The 24,397-nt window shown below is 43.3% G+C and overlaps 1 protein-coding gene across 1 annotated transcript in view; it reads left to right on the top strand.

Annotated features, from left to right (window-relative positions):
- Window positions 1-495: 495 nt before the first annotated feature.
- The window catches only part of sned1 (sushi, nidogen and EGF-like domains 1), a 35,431-nt gene continuing 11,529 nt past the window's right edge, over window positions 496-24,397 (top strand). Inside the window, exons 1-14 of the mRNA XM_069680004.1 lie at window positions 496-714; window positions 9,590-9,877; window positions 11,855-11,995; window positions 12,080-12,242; window positions 12,328-12,453; window positions 12,736-12,849; window positions 14,714-14,827; window positions 15,314-15,427; window positions 17,497-17,544; window positions 17,645-17,752; window positions 19,135-19,227; window positions 20,991-21,125; window positions 21,405-21,524; window positions 21,813-21,929. Coding sequence (XP_069536105.1) covers window positions 496-714; window positions 9,590-9,877; window positions 11,855-11,995; window positions 12,080-12,242; window positions 12,328-12,453; window positions 12,736-12,849; window positions 14,714-14,827; window positions 15,314-15,427; window positions 17,497-17,544; window positions 17,645-17,752; window positions 19,135-19,227; window positions 20,991-21,125; window positions 21,405-21,524; window positions 21,813-21,929 — 1,900 coding nt within the window. The remainder of the gene's footprint in view (window positions 715-9,589; window positions 9,878-11,854; window positions 11,996-12,079; window positions 12,243-12,327; window positions 12,454-12,735; window positions 12,850-14,713; window positions 14,828-15,313; window positions 15,428-17,496; window positions 17,545-17,644; window positions 17,753-19,134; window positions 19,228-20,990; window positions 21,126-21,404; window positions 21,525-21,812; window positions 21,930-24,397) is intronic.

The following is a 24,397-nucleotide window of genomic DNA, read 5'->3' as shown; positions in this document are numbered from 1 at the left end:
GCAAGGTAGTGAATCCCTGTGGGGGAGGTGGGGCCAAAACTGAAAGAACTCCTTTGGCAGGCAGAATAGAGCTTTTATTGAGGATATTTCTAAGCTGACCATCAGGGACCAAATCGCTGGATTGTTCAAAAAAAAAAAAAAAAACATCTCAGCTGAATCACGCTGCTCCCCCTCTTTCATTCCTTCCCTCGTTTCATTTCAGTGAGACGGAGTGTAGCTCTCATGCAGTACCCAGCAGCAAGCAGAATGCAAGGAATCTACAGTATTCCCCTGTCTCACACAAGAAGCCCAGTTCACTCCTGAAGGACAAGTGAGTGAGGAGAGAAAGAGGCAGAGCCAGAGTGCAGTCAGGGGAGGATTCACACTGCTGTGGTTGAGAGGAGGAACGTACGGTCTTGTCCTGTTCTGCTCTGCTCTTGTTGCCTCAGGTGTGTGTGCTCCTCCCTCCCCATCCGCGGTGCCTGCTGTCAGCTCCATCCCTGGCTGGCTGAGGCCATGGTGTTGGTGCTGCGAGCCCTGCTGCCCTGCTTCTGCACCCTGCTCTCCCTGGACCTGCTGCCTGGGGTGGAACCCGCTGTGCCCCTGGAGGACTTCTACCCCTTTGGCCAGGACGAGGGGGACTCCCAGACCAACCCACAGGACGACGGGGGATCCAGGCTGGTGGAGATCTCTGTTGCTTTCCCCTTCTTTGGTGACAGGCACACAGGACTCTATGTGAGTACAGAGCAGTGATTTTTAACGGATGTGTGTGTGTGTGTTTATGTCTGTATATGTCAGCGTGTATGTGTGTGCATGCACTTGGCAGTTGGCAATTGAAACTGACATGGTGTGGATTGTATAAGAGCCTCGGGGAGATGAAATTTGGCACAAATCCAGATACTACATTGCAGTGCCCTTTGAGAGTTTGTATATGTTTATGTGCGCTCACAAGCTCTGGTGTGTAGCCTCATTTGTAGAATATCGTGTTTTCCCCCTAAGGGTGGAATCATAATCCTGCATGACATATTCTTCACTTTACATCTGCCCTCCTTGCACTCTGAGGGGCTCTCAAGTGCAGGAGAGAAACTATTAGCAGAACAGTGAAAAGCCCTGTTCTAATAAGTCTACAATAAGCTGTTAAAGGAAATGACAGTTTGTGTTCTTACTGTTGCCGCAGAGCATCTGTGAGCGGTTTCTTTTCAGAGAGAGCAAAAGAGAAATATGCTCACCGGAGAGAGAGAGCGAGAGAAACAGTGCTCGTGGGAGGAAGCGGAGTGGTTTGACGAGGATTTTCGCGCAGCACAGTGAAACACACTTTGATCTGCCTTTGTCATGTATTGGGTTCCGTTCCAGCGCAATGGAAAGGCAGAACTCCCTTAAATCAACACCACCTGTTGTGGTTATGCATCCGCGTTCCCTCTCCCCTCCTCCCTCTCCTCACCGCTCCAAGCTTCGCCTTCCTCCTCACTACTCGAATCACACTGCAGGGCAGGGGAGGCTGAGGAACCATGGCAACAATGGGCAAGGTCAAAGGTCATCTTTCTAAACTAAGCATCTGTGCCATGCGGGTGAGGTCAGTCAGACATTTTAAAACTCTTTTGCATCTACGCACAGTGAAAAGTCACACTGACACAGTATTTTTAAAGTGCAGTGTTGGAGTGATGTGTCTTTAGGACTAGTTTGAACTCACTACTCTTGTGGTTGTTCTGTAATGTTTACAGTCATAAAGTTAACCTTTTTTTTATAGCACCTTTCAGAACACAACATGATTTACACTAACAGTGCACATTTAAACCACAGAGAGAATAAAACAAACCAATAACTTCAAACAGTTGATTTTTGCAGCCCTGTTATCCTCAGGTAGGTCACTCCAAGGTCTGACAACAACTGCTTTATGACCTTTGTGTATCAATTCAGACCTTGAAACAAGGAGAGATCCATGAGAGGATTTCAGGGGGTGGGAGGGGATTTGAGGAAGGAGGCAATTTGATAAATAGCTTAAGGCTTAATTTATCAATAATATTTTTTAATACATTCTTAAAGCAATAGGTAGCCAGTGTGTGGAAGCCAGGTTTCTTCTGAGGTTTGAATTCCAGCGCATCACTTCTTTCCTGCGATAATACTGAAACACAATAGTCAAATTAGACAAGATAAGACAAGTTACTGGTTGCTTGGCGTGTTGATCTGAGGTTTAATTATCATCTGATAGAGATAAAAATCAGAGTGCTCCACATTCTGCTGTGTTTAGTTGTGATGTGATACCTTGTTGCTCTCTCTGCATCTCATTGGGCTGTAATTCTGTACTCACGCAAGGACTAACACATAGTGACAGCCGCTTGAAATTACAGTCACGCTCATTTTAAAAGCCTCACCTACATTCATGAAACATGTGCTGTGAAGTGCACGGGCCACATGGTGATCTTTGCCACCAGAGAGCAGCTTTGAACAGTCAATACTTCAGTGACCACCAAAAGGCTAAATATGTATGAATAGTTTCCCCCATGCACCTGAACAACACCTGCATCACATGGAAGCTGCAGAACCAAACTGATTTTAGATGTTTTGTAGTTGCAGTTATTTTTATGCTTGATGCTGTTAAGCAGGAAACACAAGGGGTGAGCCTTGCCAAAAATCCGACGATAGGAAACATATCACGATACAGAGGTCACGATTTAATACATTTCAACATATTGTGACATTGTAAGTAAGGTAGATAGATTACAACACTGCTACCTGGTGGTTAGGGGTGGAAACACAACACAAAATTGAGCCACTGAAAAATCTTTCATGAACATTGCTGCTCCGCCGTTACGAAGCTCCGCCGTTATGCCGCCTTTGCCATTTTACATTGAACTAAGTAACGCCGGCATATAGCCACCCCACTGTGTGCTTTTACATTGCCTTACAGCGTGGCGGAAGCAAAACATGCACAAGGTATAAACAAACCGCACATGCTTCACATACACACAGAAGGCGTTGTTCCGCCCTGCCGGCTCCGCCTTTTTACTCTGACAACGTTACGCCTCTGTTACTTCTCTGTTACTACCTCCAATGGCGGCTCAGAGGCGGAGCGACTTCGCCCCACCATTCTGCCTCTGTGTGTTTTAAAACGAAGACGAGGCATAACAGAGGCGTAATAATCCCGCCATAAACTGGCAGCGTAAAAGGGGCTACAGAAACCTTTTAAGAAGTTGGCTTAAAGTAACTCAACATATGATAGTTACCCTAACCCATGTTTTTTTTTTTCATAAACCTAACCAAAAATGCGACTGTTTGCAACGCTAACCATGTGTCAACAATTGTTGAAAGTTCAAAGGTCATACACTGTGACTTTTGTCTGCTAGCTTTATTTTCAGATTTAGACAGTTGTTGCTTTATAGTCTAACCTGACCTTGCATGTTTATTATAGCCAGCTATAACGCTGAGCCTTGCACATGTCAAACTGCCACTAGAGGAGTGTTTGGATCACCACATTTGAAGCTGAGGACCACTGACCAAGCTGCTGTATGCGATGAGTTTGGAAATCCTGTTGCTATTACACATACTTTGAACCCCCTTGAATGCTTCTAAACTCTTAACCATCAGGCTATGCTCTTTCCTGAAGCAACACATCTTATTTTTAGCATTAGTGATCAACAGACACCAGTGGATTTAAAAAAAGCCACAGACATATGAAACTTGGCTACAGAAGTCTCTAAGGTCTCATTAACATTAACTTACAAATCCCCTTACAAACATGTCCCCATGACGAGGTCCTATGTCTGTCCCACTTCTGCGTCCTGGAAACCGAGCCGTCCCTCTGTTATGGTTTGTGTCTGGGAGTTCTCACACGTTGCTGGGATCTCTCTTCCTCCCCCCCTCTTCCTTCAGGTCCCCCCTCCTCGCCTCCCCTCCTCCTACGCCTCAGATAACATGGCAGGGGTCTTCCCCCTGGAACTGTCCAGCTGCTTTATCTGAGAAATGACCAATCACTTTAACAGAACACAGATGTATCTGCAAAGCGTCTTAGGGGCTTCAAAACAATGCAGTTCACGGATTAACTACTCGTACGGATGGTCAGTGTAAAAAGAGCAAGAAGGAGGATATCCAAGGTCAGAGAGTAAAGAGCACAAGTTTAAAGCAGATGTGAGAATAGATGTTATGATCAAAGGCTTTCATTGACGAAATATAAACTCATTGACGCTTTGGGCTTGTTGTCTATGTTTGTATTGTCAGACATGTAATGTACAGTATTAAACGGTACAAGACATTGTGGCATAAAACATAAACAACATTGAGTAAAAATTCAAATGCATTTTAAAAGGCATCCTGCCAAGAACGTGCTACAGTAACTGCACTTTTTATAGATTGCACATCTGCTAGTGCTCATCTGCTCCTCTGAAGAGCTTCAACACTTATGCAATTTCATTCACTCACTCTCTCTCACCACCATGTATGGCCCAAAGATGTGTGCATCAACTTTTATTCTTTGTACTCTGCATGGGTGATTTTTACATGCATGTGCTGGATGAGAGAAGTGACTGAGTGATATTAGAAGCAGTTTATGCACCGTGGACACGAAGTATCTGCACATACTTAAAAAAGTCTGAAAAGGCCTTGAAGTCTTAAAGTATATGACAGCTCAGTGCTGCAGGAATAACACTTTCAGAGAGTTAGATGGGAGGATTTAAACTTCTCTCATGTCTGTCGATCAAATATGAAGCGGCAGCCAGACGATGGTTAGCTTAGCTGAGCATAAACACTGAAAATTGTTTTTGTAAATACAGCAAGTGGTTGTTTTACATGGGGGGTTATGGCGTTACTTGGCTATTTCTTTCTTAATTTTTTTTCTCAATGACTTCCTATTCACACCGGCTTAGTGTGCTGTGATTGGCCTGTTCTTGATGCGTCATAATTTGCAGTCTTTCGCCCAGAACTTCAGGAGACTGCTCTTCATGTTCCGTATAAAAATCCAGGTTGCTTTAGGGCCTGTTTTTTATTTTCTATACACAACCGATGCAGCTCAGCGTTTTCAGCGCTCAGCATCCTAAGCGCAAAAAAGCTCTCACTGTCGCTTACAGCACTCTCAGTTGAAAATAATTTAACTTTTGGAACACCGCGGTGCTCATCAATGTCACTTCTCCCTCACCGACCAATCAGAATCAAGAAGGGGCGGGACTTCTGGTGTCAACTTTGTCAACAACAATATTGCAGGAGAAGCTAATCGTTTTTTCGAGGGTACAATTTCCAGGTGTAGCTGCTGCTAATGCCAGGACACGACTCCTTTCCATCGTTTTTATGTTTTCTTTGTACAATTTCCTTGAATAAAACCAAATATTAAGCATACAGAGTGATTTTTAAACAGACTTAACTGTCACTACCAAGGGTAGCGGAAGTGCCGCCAGACAACTTTCTAACCTAGCAACAGTAAGTGCCGGTGAGAAATGCTCTGAAATTGAGGTTGTTGGCGCTGCCAGTGCATAAAGGCCGTTAGTGGACACAGGCACTAATTTTTTATCCGCCTGTTTTTTCTAAATTTTGCCAAATCCAACCTTTACCCTGTCCTTGGTTAGGCTAACAATTTGGTAAGGCTTAAAAAGCAAACGTGCTCTGGGTTTTGTGTTTTTGGTTTTACAAGGGATACAAACAGCGATCGCCTGGATAAAAATCCTTTGTTGGACCTATTGACCAGCCAATGAATGCAAAGTAGGGAGGGACAAGAACTCTAAAATGATACTCTATTGGCCGTGTGTAATCACTTCCTAGAATCTCCACTGGCTGGAGTTTACGGTGCCAAAAGGACTCCAGAAAGTCACTTTACCCAGGCAAGAAGTAGATTTGTATATGATTTATAACCATCAAACTTTTGGCAAGAAAGCAAATAAGTGTATTTCCAAAAATGTCACATTTTCAATTAAGCTCTCAGCCTAAAACTTTATTGATACGTATTCAAACACAACCATTAGCAGTCATGTTTTTGTTTGAGGCTGTGGTACATGTATGGTTCACTGTGCAGTATGTCCACACTTAGTGCACTTTGCAATGAATTTCCCACCAAACTTTCTTTATCAAAGTATTTCTAGTTGCAGGTTTATCATCAGTAACATTGCACGAGTTTTTTAAGTTAAACGAGAATATTTTTAACTGACCACAAATTCAGTTGTAGTTGTCTTAATATTTCATTTAAACAATGAGCTAACATCTTTTTTACTCCATTTGGAACCGTGGAAGTTGTATTAGAGTCCTTCCACACTGCTTAAGACAGGATTTATTGCCTCAATCTAAACTCTTTGGACATGAAGGTGAGCCGGGGCTAAGGAAACAGGCCAAGTGCACAGCCTTTAGTCACTTCCTTTGGCCTCGTCAAATAATTTAGACAAGCTTGTAACTGTGAAACCTCTGTTTTTAACAAGGAAAACGAATGTTTTCCTGAGTCGATCCATGGGCACCTTTTCATTCAGGGGTTTGCTTTGGCTTGACTTAAGCCAGATGAAAGTTTATTTTAGTCCATAAATTGCTTGGCTCTAAAGAAAAACCACCCAAGCAAAATCCTGGATGTATCCGGCGAAGAATTCCCCAAGAAATAACAAGGGAGTTGTAGAGCAGAGAGAGTGGCACCAGTGAGAGTGAGAGAAAGAAATATGGAGAGAGGGATGCTTCTTACAAGGTTGACTGATCGCACCTCTCTCCCCCTGTGAGACTGACCTTGGTCATGTTACAGCAAAACACAAGGCAGCTCTGAACCCATTCACTCTCTCACATAAGTGTGATGCATAAGCACCCTTCACTGGATGTCTGTACTTGTTATAGCCTGGTTGGAATCCATGAGAAGCAGAAAAGTATGCGATGTGAAGCAAAGAAAAAGGTCCCAAGTTCAGTTTAAATTCCTCGTAGGTCACTGCCATGTCAAAGTGGTCCCCTAAAAAATCTTAACAAGTAGGAAATACACTCACTTAAACATTTCCAGATGCTACAAGAGATTGGATTAGTCGATTAAACATATTCCAGTATTAGTCCATAAACTCTATTTAGTGTTCAGCATGATTTCCTACACTAATTTTGCTGTAAGATGGGTGACTTCCAGACCGCTGCCACCGCAGGTCTCTCATTAGTGGGTATGTGGGTGTGGGAGGTTGGTAATTCATGTACATCCCTTCATTCATGCAGCCCTGTGCCCTCTCTCATGTTTTTTCTCCTGGTATTAGATGGCGCTCTGGCTGACCCCCGGGCCCTGCCCCTGCAGTCGCTCCTCTTTTTCCCCACATCAGCCACGTTCTCACCACATCACGCTGATGCAGAGGGGAAGACTGTGGTCGGGCAATTAACTGAGCCCCCTGTGCCGAGCCAAACAAAACTTCCTCGACTGTTTTTACAGCAAAGTCCTTCAAATTATGGTTTTCATACATGCAGGGAGCAAAGCCGAGCCATCTGACGTTGCTTTGTCGCTGTCACATCCCTCTCAGCTTCACTGAGTTCTCGGCAGCGTTCAGGAGAAACAGGATAGGTGCCATGGTGGGAAGAATCTCCCCTTGTTGATAATGTGCAGAAGTGATGTATGAATGGATGAATGAAAACCTTTCATGAGGATTCAACCCTTCAGCCTGGAGAAGTTTCCTCTCCACCCTGGTTAAGCTGCTTGTTTCTTACTGTGTTCAATATGTGGTGCAGAGGCCGGTCAGACACTATATAATGTTTGTGATATAAGGACTCTCACCATACATGCCCAATGCAAAATTCACTCACTACTTTGATGCTATTCTGGATCTGTTTATCTTTTTCTGCAAAACATTCTCGCCTAAATAACCTCCATCCTTCCCCAAAACATCCCTCATTTATTTACTGTACACCTAATCTTCTAATCTCAATGATCTGTACCTCTTCCCGCAACTCACGCAACTCAACTCAGTACGTCTTTTATCTAGTGTCACGGCAGGGAACCCCCGAGCAAAACACAAGGCAACTTGAAAAATAAGGCAAGAGTAACTGACAATTTTAAAAGTATTCAACTGCAGACATATAACAAAACGTGCATCGATAATAAATTGCCTATCCTACCTTCAAATTTTTATTTACTAATAGCTCTAATGGTTTTGTGAAAATGGTCGCTTTTGGTGGAAAACCCACAAAGAACTATCACCCAACTTTTCAGTTCCCCTAAGCTTTACAGAGGTTTTAAGCCTCTTTAAGCTCAATGTTTTGGTTTTACGGTCTGTAAAATCATAGTTTTGGTTCGGTTTGAATTCTCTTATTAACATAGTCTCTTTCTACAGCAGGCAACTTTCAGCTTTAAAGGTATAATCTTGAACATCTTAGTTTTGTTCTCTTTGGCGGCACCCATGGCGATAAACAGTAATTGCGGGAGCACACTTCCCAGATATCCAGACAGTGCTGCATGTGTGACGTCCACGGTTGGCTCCAGTCGTAACTCCTGATATCCTCGCTGACGGTCGCTTTACTTTTTAGACTGTTTGCTTCATCTGAGCGTCGAGTTTGTTTCTTTCTCTTTGGATTTTCACTTATTTTTGAAGTTGTATCTGTGGTCACCCATCTTTTCTTTGTTTGTTCAGCCATAGTAGATTACTGTTTACTCGCAGCACTTGCAGAGAACGGAAAAGCAGCCGCTTAGCTCCGTCTACTCTTTCTGGCAGACCAACCACTGCTGGCTGATAGAAAACGCGACACTAACTGGGCGCCGCTTGTGATTTTCTCCACGAATGTCGCCACAGACACCCAGTCTGTAATACTGCAAATGCAATAGCTTTCATCAGTGGGCCATAGGCTCAATCACCGTTGTGTTGCCTCATTGAGCGATAGATAGTGACTTAACAGACATTTATGTGAATGAAAATCTTTGCGATTATTACTTCAAAGCTCTGATTGTGACAGTTTTAGTGTACACTACCTGTTCAGCAAAGATTACAGACCAAAAATAGAGCGATTCATTTTGTAAGATTCATTTGTAAAATATCAGAAATACTCATCATAGTTTTCTTCAGTGCCAGTTTATTAAAACAGAAGTCCAAAAATATTCAAAAAGACAGAGAAAACCGTAAAGTCCTGATCTTGAATGATTGTTGGTTTATTGTCAGTTGATTGAGCTATTATTTAGTTCCCTCATTGCTTCAGCACTGCTACAATCATTGTCTGATCTTTCAGGAGGTTGACACTTCTCCATGCTTCAGTCTGTAGCTGCAGTGCTGACTGTGCTTTTCTCACTGAGGGGCTATGTGGACGAGCGGAGGATGGGTTCATTTATTTGGTTACTTTGCTGTTGGCAGACGTCTGTGGATTTAAAGCCTGTGAACGGTCTTCCTGGTGTGATGACTTTGCAGGTGCGTGAGCAGCAGAAGCCCGGTTTTCTCAGCTGCTGTCATTTCATGGAATAAATGTAGCGTCTGTTTGCTACATGGGAAGTGCAAACATCCGTTATGGGAGCGTCCGCTGCCCCATGCTGCTGTTTGCCCTGTGAGGTTAGGCTACCTCTGTTTGTCTACGTTCACCTCTTCTCCTCGGCACTTCCCCTCTAACCCCACCTCTTCCTGCAAACAAGTCACACTGTTTCCATCTGACATGTTGAACAAAATACATCACAGCTCGAGTAGTCTTATAATTCCATCTCTCTCTTCTTCAGGTTAACAACAATGGCCTGGTGTCTTTCCTGAGGGAGGTGTCTCAGTTCACTCCTGTGGCGTTTCCAATCGCCGGGGACAGGAGGGTTGTGGCACCGTTCTGGGCTGATGTGGACAACCGACGAGCAGGGAGAGTCTTCTACAGAGAGAGCCGAGAGCCCTCCATCCTGAGGAGGGCTTCAGGTGACGTCAAGACGTATTTCTCAGAGTTCCCCAACTTTAATGCAACGTGGGTCCTCGTCTCTACCTGGCACCAAGTTACATTCTTTGGAGGCAACGCCAACACACCGGTATAAACTTAAACTTTACTATACTGCTGCCATCCCATTACCATGCACTTGCTGCTTAAAGATTCTAGTTAGTGTAAAGTCTCTATAGGGCCTAGATCAGTGATTCCCATTTTAACCCCTGGAGGTACTTCTGCAGGCGCCAGGGGGATGTAGAAAACTTGAATTGTCCAAATTGGTTTAAAACTGATATTTAGTAAATTTACAATATTGTTACAAAAAACAATGGGCTACCAGCTACAGAAGGCTTTCCATACACACCTTCCATCATCCTGAGTCATGGAAGCCACATGTTGCCACAGAGAGTGCATGAAAGCCATCAAGCTAGCTTGTAAGCTAGCAGAGTCAAAATAGTTTATATACTAGCCTGTAGTAATAGGCTAAAAGTAATGTTTAAAGACCATCTCCAGTCATGTTTTAAGATATAAAATGCTCTGCTTGAAATAATAAATTGTGTCAGATATGATGTTTCTGCAAAATACGTTTAATTACCTTGTAAAAATCCTCCCAAGGCGTCTCCACTTTCTCCCTCATTAAAATCCTGAATCTGCATAGGCCCCGCCCACTATGCAAATTTTCAACCGCCAAACAAAACACGTCTCTGCCATCGTTTAGTCCATTAACAGGACTGGCTCCTTAGGTTTGTGACGTCTCAAACCTGCCAATCTGTGTTGTTCAGCCTGTCCTTGGTACACTGCAGTTTAAAAGCAGACAGGCCTAGCCATGGAGATGACTGCTGATGTTGTCCCTGATATGTCTTGTTGCACAAGAACACCACATGGAGATGTTTACAAGGTTAAACACTTTGGAGGGGGTCTTTAATGGGTTTAAATTGTTATTTTAGAGAGGATTATTAGTCATAAGTAACGGATTAAAGGTCACATATGTCCTTATATGATTGGTTAAACAGGTGAAATAGTAAGGTAAATGTAATGATTAGTGGTTGAAATATCCAGCCCCTGACACTCCAAGTCATTGTGGAAATAATGAAAACTTTTTAGTTTTTGCTCGCCATCAATAAGTTCAAGTCTTCATCAATAGAGCTCGATGTGCATTTTGTACATTATGAACCCAGTTGAGGTACTTATTAGATAAAGTAGGGCATGCTTTTCCGTTTGGCTACCTTGTGACAAGTTTCTAACACAGCAACCTTACAACCAGGATAGAGGCCAAGCAATGTGTTTCCAACCTTGTTTGAAGAGGGGGTATTATGCTGTCTGACATTTTAAGACATAATGTTACAATGTTTGATGTCCAAAGTAAAAGTGGGTGAAGTTTCAAATCTGTAGGTAAAAGTATGTTGGAGTAATCCCAAGGCTTCTTAGCTCAGTCTGCAGGCTGCTGTGAACGCCAGGTTTCACACAGTTTTTTCTCCACACTGCACTTTGTGATGTCACAAAGTGCAGTGTGTAGAAGCAGAACAGAGCACCAGTGTGAGCAAGATGAGTTTCTTTAACTGTAAGTCAAGCTAAGCTACTCCAAAGGTATTACAGAGTGAAATATGAAGCTTGAAATTAGCATAATACCCCCCTTTAAATACGGTCACTTCTTGCACCAAAAGAACAAGACGCAGAACTTGAGGCTACAGAACGTTAGTCCACAAACCCATGGGTGTCATCAAGGACGTGGTGTTACCATTCACAATACATTTAACAAACATTTGGAATAGAGGTGCTTTAACTCATTTCAACTAATGGAAACCACTGGCCTACATATTCTTAAAATAGCCTTGCAGTTACTGGTTCAAATTTGAATATAATATGTGGTAAGTGAGCTCAGCTGTTGGGTTTCATTGTAATGATAATTGTGAATTCCTTGCTATCCTGAAAAACAGAGGGTCTAGATGAGTCTATTATGCCTCTAGCCTGGCTGAGATTCAGGAATCTCTACCATTGATATGAGGATTCTCTGAGATGCTTTATGACCAAAATTCTTGGAATTCAAGAAAAGATTTAACCTCGCCTGTTTCTCTTTATGCAGGTAAATACTTTCCAAGTGGTGCTCATTACAGATGGAGAGCTTTCCTTCACTATATTCCAGTACAATAACATCACTTGGACCACGGGCATGCATGCCAGCAGTGGAGGAAACCTGCTTGGACTGGGAGGGATTGCAGCGCAGGTAAGATCACATGATGGTCACATTTTTCAAACTCTGATCAAGTGATCTCTTATGATGTCTGCCTCCTTGTTACTCTCTTCCCAGGCAGGTTTCAATGCTGGTGATGGCAAGCGCTACTTCAACATCCCCGGCTCTCGCACAGCCGATGTGGTGAATGTTGAGGGGACCACCAATGTGGGCTTCCCAGGCAGATGGGTCTTCCGTATAGATGACGCAAATGTGGAAGTGGGAGGCTGCAATAACTCCGGTAAGACGTGCTTCTTAGAGATTAGTTCTTCTACTCGTGGCTGTCTTAATTCAAGGTTTTGTGTTACATTGACCTCTTCCTGCAGCATCAGTGTGCCCACACCTGAGACCTTGTCTGAATGGAGGCCAGTGCATTGATGATTGCATTACAGGAAACCCCTCCTTCACCTGCTCCTGCTTGGCTGGCTTCACCGGTCGACGATGCCAGATTGGTGAGTTATGGTTGACACTGCTTCCTGCTCTGTCATTGCTTGAAACACACCGCACTCGTTGAATGAATACCTGTCTACCTGAGATCCTGGAAAAACGTTGTCAAAAAAATTTGGTTTCACCTGACTCGCCAAAGGGACACCTGGATACCATCCCTTAATACCTGTATTAGCTTCAAGCCTCCATTCACCCCTGACAAACTAATTAACTGTCCATGGCCAGATGTTTTCTGCTAATTAAAGGAGTCATTTTACCTCCTTTTGTGTTTCTCCCTGTCTCTGTAGATGTCGATGAGTGTGCCTCACATCCATGCCAGAACGGGGCGACTTGTGAAGACCAGATTAATGGTTACATCTGTCAGTGCCCTCCTGGATACACTGGGAGTCAGTGTGAAACAGGTACAAAGAACATTTTGCCATGTCCCGATTTCTTCACTTTTTGAAATCAGCTTTCAGTTCCCATCATCAAAATCAAAAGCAGGACCGGCTATTTGCACATCCAAAGAGGGAAAAAAATCAAAGATGACGCAGCGTAGCACACCAGTAGCCAGCAGCTGCAACTTTTGGATTCACCATGGTTACTGCCGGAGTTAAAGATGACAGAGAAACAACAGAAACAAGTGCAAAAGAACTAGAAAAATCTCCTGCTTCCCTGAAATCACAGGCGTTACATATGCACAAAATATTCCAGTTTCAACACTTATTTTGAAAAAGACAATATTTCTACTAAGCTGTTTACACTGCCAGTGAAAATACATTTTGCACAAAAATTCCCATAAACATGCAGCTGTTAATACTCTTTAAGTAATCCCAGCCTTGCAATGTGATGACTGGTTGGTTTGTTCACAACACACGGAGCTGAGCGCGAACAGGCAAGAGGCTGTGTGTCACAAACGTAGTTAAAACTCCAACTGAGACGCATATTCTGAATGTGCTTCATACCTGTGCAAAGAGTGTTCCTAAACTCCGAAAATTATATACAGTATAAATTCAACATGTCTTTATCACAAATTGCTCTACTTTACTGCTGCCCTCATCAAAGTTCTAAAGACACATAAGAAACTCGTAGTGTTGTCATTCCATTCGTGGTGACATAGAGAACAACATTACTGGGACTTTTCACTCTGTGTATCACTGCACCTCAGCCAGGTGTTCTGAATACTGTTAATTAACATTACAGCAGACCATGTATGTCGACATTAATCAAGCTGGTACCTCTGAATCACACAGCAGACTGTGTAGACACAGAGTGCAGGAGAATGTCTGGGTGGCTTGGCAACAAAAGTCCAGGTTCAGTTAAGTTGTGGAACTAGTTGAGTTGGTGGAGAAAAAAAAGAATCTGTTGTTGATTGTTATGGCCAAGTCAGATCAATGACAGAAAGGTTTTTGAATATTGCAGAGAAAATTGCAGCGATGTGAACTGGTTAGTTGCAGAGCGTCTATAGCCGTGGCCTGGAGTTGCAAAAGACTTGACTTGTCAAATCTCCAAATGCAGTTTTAGAACGGAATGATGTAGCTATTTCACTTGAGCCAATCAGGAAACAGGATAAATTGGCGTAGGCACCCTGTCTCTGGCGCAGTAGTGAGGTATGTTAGTGCGTTGTTGCCATGGAGACGGTCAGCTGCGTGGCGTTGCTTTGATGTGAACGGCCCAGTTTTAGAATGTTCACGATCAGATGCAGGGGATTCTTTTGGCAGTTGCATCCAGTCTCGTTGCGAATCATTGATCTGAACTGGCCATTGATGTTTACTACTATTTGCCGCTTGTATAACTGGATGGAGTAAACAGTAACAGTGGCACCCCTTTTAGTTAGCATTACATTTTTTTAATTTATTTGTTCGAGAGTTTTCTGTAAAATCACATTGAAACAACAATGTAAATTAAGCTGCATTTGCAAAAAGCCACAAATATTATATCATTTTCCAAAATAAAGAGAAATATAAAATCAAATAAAAAAAATTTCTTCTCCTACATCTTGCACCAAATCTGTTGCTGACCTGGAAAAACTCTGATTAATCAAATAATTTTGTGCCTCATCAGGCATTTTCCAAACAAAAAAAGTATCTGAGAATATCTTGGTCCAGCCTCTCTGTTCCTATTCCCACAGTCCAGCCTGTGGAGATGTTTCAAACCTCTTCTAATACCTTTCACAGCCAGCAGCACATACTTGCAGAGTGAGGGGAGCGGTGTGGCGGATATATTAATCAGCTGAGTAAATATTCCATGAGCGTGTGTCTCTGTCCTTGTGTGTGTGTGTTGCAGACATTGACGAGTGCAAAGACAGGCCGTGCCTCAACAACGCGTCATGTGTACAAAGCAGTGGCAGCTTCACCTGTGTGTGTGAACCGGGTTACACTGGTGTCCTGTGTGAGACAGGTGAGCTGGGCTTCTTCACACTCTGGGGAAAAGTAGGCAACTCTCTCCAGAGGAAATATTCTCTGCTGCTTTCCACATCAACCTCATTCATTTTGGCAGATGTTTTTGTCCAGAGAGTTTCTCAGTCAACCTAGACAAATGGTCCAAGTTGAGGTTACGGTTGAATTCATTTGCCAACAATTCTTCCTTTACTAATCTCACTTCTCTTGTGATTGATTGTTGGAACTTGAACCCAATAGGGAATTGAATTTTCAGGCCCTGCACAGGTCATGAATCCTTGTATCTACATGAGCCGGGATTACTCTTTAATACCAGACACCTGCTCACTGAAACTCTACGCTCTAAGAGGGGAAGTTCAGTGTTTTTAATCCAGACGGCAGCCTCTTGCTTTCCAGGATTTTAAGATTGAAAAATCATCATGTGAAACCGAATCAACAGCTGATAAACTTCTCTTGTCATATTAACTGACTTTTGTGCATCCTCCAGACATAAACGACTGCAAGCCGCAGCCCTGTCTGAATGGAGGAGAGTGCATCGACCAGGTGGCCAATTTCACCTGTGTTTGTCCGGCTGCCTTCACTGGAATGCTCTGCGAGACAGGTGACTGTAATTCAATATAAAATCTGCCAAAAAGGCATGTTTGGAAAAGTGATTCTTGATAGAAACTGCTGACATACTTTAGCCTGTTAGTCCTACTTTTGCCTTGGCTTCCTGTAATGTAGCATTCTTCCAACTGGGACAAGCACAAAGGGAATCCAATCATACCTCTTTGAGATCAAAACCAGTATTTATGGCTGTGAACTTTGTTCCAGTGAGCTGGTTCTGTTGCTGCTTCATTGTTCTTAGAATTTTAGCAATATTGCCACAGCAAAGATTTACAACATGTGAATATTTGGTAGGGCCACAAATCTTGGCAACAGTTGTAGCAGAAACTGTAGTCTAGGTTGGAATTAAGCCGATACACTTAACCAATGATCAAATGCTTCTAATGGCTGATACTGATAAAATAACATTATTTTTTTTGCACTTCAAAAAATAAGTCAATGACCTGTAGTTTATGCACAACGGAGGGTTAGAATAGCTAAGATAAAGTAAGTAGAGATTGAAAATGTAATATTTCACAGCTCTCTAAATCAGTGGTTCTCAACTGGTCTCACCTCAGGACCCACCACGTCGTCTTAATGACGAATCCCGACCCAATTTTTTTAACCACTCAAATTTATTTGATTAAAATCTGTGCAGTTTGGACCTGAGATGGAACGAACCCTCACAGTATGTCAGCATCACAAAACACAACGGTATAATAGTTAGCCAAAATGACAAACAGGCAGCAGTGCATAAGAAGAAAATATTCCCTTTACACTTCATTCAGTTAGTAGCATTTTTTCAACAGAAATAAACTAAAAAAGTGCAACAGAAATGCAACTGCTGTAGGGCTCATCAAGTTTCAAGAATGTAAACTGTAGTAAACTGTAACTGTAGCTGGGATTACCCAATCAGTGGATACATGGAGTGTGAATAAACTACACTACTACTGCACGCACGTCAAAGGATACCCATGTTCTTCAAAATAAAAGTGCAGCATTGACTTTTGCCGACATCTTTTATTTTTCAAGCACACATCGGCGACCCATTGAAAAAACCTCCATGACCCACTTTTGGGTCCCAACCCACCAGTTGAGAACCTGCACTCTAAATGCTTGCACAAAGTGAAATAGTGTCTTCCTCTGAAAATGTAAAAAAAACAAATATGTGGCTTCATTTCTTATTCAAGCATCTTTGTTTTGCACAAAAATCCCAAAGAACAGGTCAGTTTGTGGAACCTCACATGTACCCCGGACCCAATCAACATCAACACGCCGCTTGTGATTTTTTGCCACGAAAAATCACCACAGACACCCAGTCCATAATACTGCAAATGCAAAGGCTTTCATCAGTGGACCATAGGCTCAATCTCCATTGTATTACCTCATTCGGCGATAGACAGACATTTATTTACATAAAGATCTAATCGATTATTACTTTAAAAATTATTTTGCTTTGTTTACTCCTCAAAACCCATCTATTCAACACAGCCTACAGTCTTTAACTCCAGTCATTTAATGTACTGTGTCTAGTCTGTTTGTGAGTGTTTCTGTGTTCCTCTTTGTAAAGCGACCTTGGGTCCCATGAAAGGCACTATAAAAATGAAAGTTATTATTATTATTATTTAAATCTGCACCATCTTTATTCACAAATGATATACACGAGTGACACAAGTCACTGGGCAGTTAAAGAATTAACTTACAATATACCTGTCTGTGGTTCAGGAGAACCTATGTAGTTGTGACATTGTTTTCAAATCACAGCAAAAATGTCTCTGGCATTTCAGTACTGCAATTTCTTTTTACCTCTATGATGCACAAATGTAGACTATTGTTATTACAGATTTTTCTTTATATCTTTATGCTGTATCAAAAGTTTATTCACCAGATAGATGTTTGCAGATAGATTTAACTGTATTAGCCCTGCTTCTGGGATATTTGTCTGAGATTTGTGCTGCCACCTTAACTATAAATCCATAACTATATGCACTGCTAAAAAACCACCAGAGGTAAGTGAGGAAATAAGTTGTGTTGTTATTAGGATGAACCAACTCTTTAAAGCCTGTTCTTGTCTCCCTCTCTCAGAGTTGGTCGTGCTTCAGGTCAATTCAACCGAGGCAGAAAACCAAACAGGTAAAAGCAAGTACAGCTACCGCAAAAGCTTTGCCAGATTTTGTTCTTCACATTAAGTTTGATTCTTACACCACAAGCTTTCCTGCTTTTCCATATACAGACCTGTGCAAGGAGGAAGACTGCAAGAAGCACCAGATTTGTGAACTCACAGGCTCGGGAATCTCCAACTGCACATGTGCTCCGGGCTCCTACGGTGACAAGTGTGAAGGTATTGTTCGCTTACTGCAGGAAGCTGGGCAGGTAGAGCGCAGACTGGGGCATTTAAAGAGGAGCTCTGCGATCCCACAGGAATTTGGAGCTCTGCCCCTGGAAGAGGCTGCTGTGATGATGAATTATTGTAATTATCAAAACTGACACAGCCTCACCCAGTTTACTACGGGAACCAGTCGCTTGATGTTGTGAATAATGGTTTTATAGCACATTTTTATTAGTTTACCAACAAGAGGAAGTGCTTTGTCTAGACTTGAAAAGGCCTCTTTATTAGTCAAAGCTGGTCTTTGGTATTCAGGTCATTTCTTCAGACAGAGCTGTTGAAATATGCAGGCTTCCACACCGCTACTTGCTCCTCTGGAAGTTAGCCACCGCACCACACTGTAAGTTCAAGCACAGCTGCTGCTTGCATAACCAAAGGGCAATTTGAACACAAAATATGTAAAACGCAATCATCCTCTACTAATGCTTCATTCCTTCCTTTCATAAATGCGTATTAAGACACTTTATAACATGTTTAATGTCTGTATCAGGTTATATTTGTTTTAAGAAATAGCCATTGAGCCATTTGAAGCTAATTCAGGCTCCCATGAGAGGTCAGTGTCACTGTTTGAAAACAGTTTGTTGCGAGGTTTTTTCCCCATCAAAAGCTCTTTAATAGTATTTGAGCTCATGCAAATGCATGCTACTTCTCACCCTTGAGCTGAAATAACTATCTGTGCTTATATAGGCTCTCTTAAATCTTCTAAATACTTTCCTGCCTGGCTCACTTGGAAGGCACAGTGGAAAAAGGAGCATGATCCTCTAAAGAAGAGAAAGTAGTGGGACAAAGAAGTGCCTAATCAGGCTCTCAGATCAAAGGGCCCGGGCTGCACAGGTGGCCAATGAAAAGTGTCTCTTGCTAATTAACAATCCATTAATTGCCCTCAGGGCTATACATTTCGCTCGCAAAATATGCTCCATATCATCAGAAAAATAATACCCTCCACTGAGCTCCCAGGACTTCAAAGGGGAGCCATTTAGCTGTGATACGACTATGTCCTTTGATCCACTGCTGCAATTAGGAAGCAGAGGAAAATAAAAACATTCTTACAATTTGTACGGAGCGGATGTGCAGCATGCTGGCTGGTAATCCTTCGGTCCTGTGAACTTTGTTGGAAAAGATTAGGGAAAGAGAAATGACAGCGAATCAATACATTGTTTACAGTAAAGCAGATGAAAGACACTCAGCATATGGTACACATGTTGACCATTTATGCCTTCTGTCTTTGTTTACACTTAGGCCAATGCTGCAACATAATTTAAGGACTTTCAAGTAGCTCAGGCAGGCTTTCCTCTCTCTCTCTGACACATGCTCTCTCTCTCTTCCTGTGTCTGCAGAGGAGTGTCTTTGCCAGAATGGGGGAGTCTGTGTGGACAACAACGGGACCTGTGAATGCCCTTCAGGATACACAGGACTCTACTGTCAGTTTGGTGGGTATGATACGTATAATCCTATCAGGTAAAGGGCTGTGTACTGACAATAATCTGGTGATACGATACTATTAAGATAAAGGGGTTCAAATTCAATACATTACCTTTCTGCAAATAAAGCAATATATTACAATTATAGGACAACTGTCATAGTAAAGACAACAATTCTTGCTATCTGGCCTTGAATAAGCAATAGAAAATTGATTGGTAAAGGAATATTGCTTTCCTTACAATATTGCAACACGTTAGTATTAATATATCACAAAATATTGTATCATAACTCCTTATCATAAAGGGGGACTGGAGGGTGTGCTCATACTATCAGGGTATCACACTACTCAGCCTCCCGTGGAAAGTTTATTCCAGGGTGCTGGAAAGGAGGCTTCGGCCGATCGTCGAACCTCGGGGAACAGGAGGAACAATGCGGATTCCAACCTGCCCATGGAACAGTGGACACACTCTTTACCCCCGCAGTATTGCTGGTGGGGTCATGGGAGCGTGCTCATCCAGTTTACATGGGTTTTGTGGACTTTGAGAAGGCAATCGATCGTGCCCCCCGGGGGGGCCTGGGGGTTACTGCGAGAATATGTGTTACCGGGTCCATTAATACGGGCCATCGGGTCCCTGTATAATGAAAGTGAGAGCTGTGTCCTCATCCTTAGCAATAAATCAGACATGTTACCAATGGGTGTTGGTCTCTGCCAAGGATGCCCCTTATCACCGATTCTGTTTATGATTTTCATAGACAGGATCTAAAGAGTGTCCAGTTTGGGAACCTCAGAATTGCATCTCTGCTTTTTGCAGGTGATGTAGTTCTGTTGGCTTCATCAAGTTTTGACCTATAGCAGTCACTGGGGCGGTTTGCAGCCGAGTGCAAAGCGGTTGGGATGAGAGTCAGCACCTCCACGTCTAAAGCCATGGTTCTCTGCCAGAAAAAGATGGATTGTCCCCTTCGAGTGGGAAGAGAGGTCCTGCCCCAAGCGAAGGAGTTCAAGTACCTCGGGGTCTTTTTCACAAGTAAGGGTAAAATGGATCATGAGATTGACAGAGCGGTTGGTACAGCGTCAGCAGTAATGCGGGACATCGTGGTGAAGAAAGAACTGACCCATCAGGCTAAGCTCTCAATTTACCAGATCTATGTTCCAACCCTCACTTATGGTCATGAGCTTTGGGTAGTGACAGAAATAATGAGGTCGCAGATACAAGCGGCCAAAATGAATTTCCTCCACAGGGTGTCTGGGCTCAGCCTTAGAGACGGGGTAAGGAGCTCAGACATCCGGAGTGATCTCGAAGTAGAGCCGCCGAGGGCACCTCCCTTTGGAGGTTTTCTGGGCACGTCCAACTGGGAGGAGATCCTGAGGCAGACCCAGATCCCGCTGGAGGGATTATATATCCCACCTGGCCTGGGAACGCCTTGGATCCCCCAGGAGGAGCTGGAAAATGTTTAGAGAGGGACATCTGGTCTAACTTGCTTAGTCTGCTGTCACCGTGACCCAACCTCAGATAATCCGAGGAAAATGAATGGATGGATGGATGGATGGATGGATGGATGGATGGACTCCCAATCATGATTCTTATCGTGGGTCCAGATTCCTGCCAATACACAGCCCAACATTATAGCTCAACTTTTGTTTGCAATCTGAGCCAAGGAACATTTGGCTTTATGAGTAAAAAAATTTTTTTTTTTTTTTCATCAGTGCAAGGTCACAAATGTCTTACATAAGAACCTATTTTTCCAATGTGTGAACCTGTCTTTTTCTCAGAAGTAACCCAGACACCGTGCAGTAACAGCAGGCCGTGTCCTGATGGAGGTCCCTGTTTGGAGTACGGAGGAACATACCTGTGTACATGTCAGACTAGTGGAACAGAGCTCGATCACAAGGACTTCTACCCCGATGGTAAGAGCCTCAGGCACCAACCCAACAACAAGTCACTTTGCAGCTATGTGTCATTGCATGAGCAGCTGTTTTCCATAGTGACAAACACATTTTTAAACACACTGGTTTACATTTACGATCTGGAGAGAGATTGCTAAATGATTCATGCTCTTAGGTGATTTTGCATTTCATGCAATCTAACAAGAAATCTGTGTTTTTTTAAATATTGGAAAAAAATAGAAAGTGTAATGTTTCCCAGTGCAAATGGAACACAGTCAAGTCTCGGTGTGTGTTTTTCAGTACAGCCCCGATCGGTCTGCGACTCCTCTCCGTGTCTGAATGGGGGCTACTGCTACGAGCGGGACGGAGGCTACAGCTGCGAATGCAAATACGGATACTGGGGGAAGCACTGTGAAAAAGGTAGCATGATTGAAAAGCAATGCTTGAAGAATGCCGTCATTATTATTGCATTATAACTCCCAACTTTATTATAAACCCAACTTTAGTGCACCAGGAAACTTGCCATTACTTGTAATGCTGCATGAAATATTACAATGCTAAAAGGCTTATGATAATTTGTACTTATGATTGAGTTTTGAGCTATTTTCCTGACTTGAATTGCAATGGACTGGAACAGATTTATTTGTGTGATTTAAAGTTAAGAGTGGTCTCTACCTCAAGGATTCCCTTCTCCTTGTCTCTTTCCAGTTAGACTCAATACCTGTGCTTCTGGTCCCTGCCGCAATGGAGGCTCGTGTAAGGAGGACGCAGGGAGCTACAGATGTGTGTGTCCTTACAGATTCACTGGAAAACACTGTGAAGTGGGTGAGTGCCACCCTCAAAAGACATTTGTACACAATGCAATTTTTTTTGTTGCAAATTTGCAGTGCAAAAGCATTAAGACTTCATGTGTCAGAAAGAATTATCTAATCAACAACCGGTTCTTTGAATGCTCTCCTTACCTGTTCAACATATTTGCATAAGTATTTTTCTTTAAACTGGATAAGCAGAAAAGTAAAACTTGTCAGACAGATTCTGCAGATGATCTAAAAGGCATTTGCAATTTTAGTAAGGTCATAAAAACCCACTTTTTTAAACTTTTAATTGCCATCTTTAATTAATAACTTTTTTTAAGTCGCTGAGTTTACTGCAACTCTTTTAATCGGGCTTTCTTTAATGTCTTCAACAAAATTACAGTCAATCTGCTCCCTCAGGACTCACAACTCTGCCCCAGCTTCCTTTACTTTTACTTCCTTTGACTTGTATATAAAGTCTTAGATAACCCACCACCTTCCGGTATTAGCAACCCCCTTCCATTTCATGTTCCAACAAGAACTCTTAGATCACTGCTTTTCTTTTATATGTTCTTTTAGAAGTAACTTCCCATTTTGTTGCCTTAAACTGTGGTATCTTTGAAATTAAAGGCCTTTTTTATGTTTCCTTTAAATATATTATTTTTTCGTGTTTGTTTTGTTTTTAATCTTTTAACGGATTGTTATCAAACATTTTACTTCTGGCCTAACATTGTTTTTTTGAACCATGTCTTGTAAAACATGTTGGGCTACATCTTTGCATGAAAGGTGCTAGATAAATACAATTATTATGATCCATCCATCCAATTTCTTCCTCTTATCCGGGGTTGGGTCGCAGTGGCAGCAGGCTAAGCAAGTTATACCAGACGTCCCTCTCCCAAGCAACATTTTCCAGCTCCTCCTGGGGGATCCCGAGGGGTTCCCAGGCCGGGAGGGACATATATTCCCTCCAGCCGGCTCTGGGTCTAACCCAGGGTCTCCTCTCTGTTGGATGTGCCCAGAAAACCTCCTCAACTTAATCAGATGCTCAAACCACCTCAACTGGCTCCTTTTGATGCGAAGTAGTAGTGGGTCTGCTCAGAGCTCCCTCCGGATGTCTGAGCTCCTTACACTATCCCTAAGGCTGAGCCCAGACTCCCTTTGGAGGAAACTTATTTCAGCCGCATGTAGCCCCAAAGCTCATGACCATAGGCGAGGGTTGAAACATAGATCGAGTGGTAAATTTAGAGCTTAGCCTTAAGGGTCAACTCCTTCTTCACCACCACGGTCCGGTACACACCAGTAAGACTGCTGACACTGCATGAACACTGCATGCAGACGGGTTGTCTGTCAATCTCATGTTCACAAGTGAGGGGAAAATGGATCAAGACCCCGAGATACTTGAACTCCTTCGCTTGGGGCAGGACCTCTCTTCCCACACGAAGGGAGCAATCCACCGTTTTCCGGCAGAGAACCATGGCTTCACACGTGGAGGTGCTGACTCTCATCCCAACCACTTCGCACTCGGCTGCAAACCGCCCCAGTGACTGCTGGAGGCCACAGCTTGATGAAGTCAACAGAACTGCATCATCTGTAAAAAGCAGAGATGCAATTCTGAGGTTCCCAAACTAGACACTCTCCTCCCCCCTTGAGATCCCGTCTATGAGAGTCACAAACAGAATCAGTGACACGGGGCAACCCTGGCGGAGGCCAACACCCATTGGAAACGTGTTTGACTTTGTGCCAAGTATGCGGACACAGTTCTCACTTTGGTTATACAGGGACCTGATGGCCCGGAGTAGTGACCCGGTAACCCATATTCCCACAGTAACCCCCACAGGCCCCCCTGGAGGAAACGATCGTGGGCCTTACGCAAGTCCAAAAAACACATGTAAACTGGATGAGCATACTCCCCTTTTTAAAAATGGGAACCACCACCCCTGTCTGCCATTCCACAGGGACTGTCCCTGACCTCCATGCAACAGTGAAGGGGCATGTCAGCCATAACAGCCCAACGATGTCCAGAGCCTTCAGCATCTCAGAGCGAATCTCATCTACGCCTGGTGCCCTGCCACTGAGGAACTTTTTGACAACCTCAGCGACCTCTGCCAAGGATATAGGTGAGGCTTTCCCTGGATCTTAGAACTCTGCCTCCCCCCCCAGGGTTTTTGCTTCCGCAACCACAGAAGCCACAGTCTTCCTGGCCAACCTGTACCTCTCTGCTGCCTCCGGAGACCCTTGGGCTAACCAAGCCCGAAAAGGCGTCGTTCATCAGCCTGGCTTCCTTCACTGCCGGTGTCCACAAGTGGGTCCTTTGGTTGCCGCCACGACAGGCACCAAGTGCCTTCTGGCCACAGCTCCTAGCAGCCACTTCCACAATGGAGGCCCTGAACATGGCGCTTTCAGATTCCATATCCCCAACCTCCCCCAGAATGCACAAGTAATTCTTCTGGAGGTGGAAGTTAAAGAGCTTGTGGACAGGGGCCTCCACTTGAAGTTCCC

Source organism: Semicossyphus pulcher, unplaced genomic scaffold (assembly GCF_022749685.1).
Source record: "Semicossyphus pulcher isolate SPU_LCO1_2020_fin unplaced genomic scaffold, fSemPul1.0.p SCAF_4, whole genome shotgun sequence".
Classification (NCBI taxonomy): domain Eukaryota; kingdom Metazoa; phylum Chordata; class Actinopteri; order Labriformes; family Labridae; genus Semicossyphus; species Semicossyphus pulcher.
Note: the sequence above shows the minus strand (reverse complement) of the source record. Positions and strands in the feature narration are given on the sequence as shown.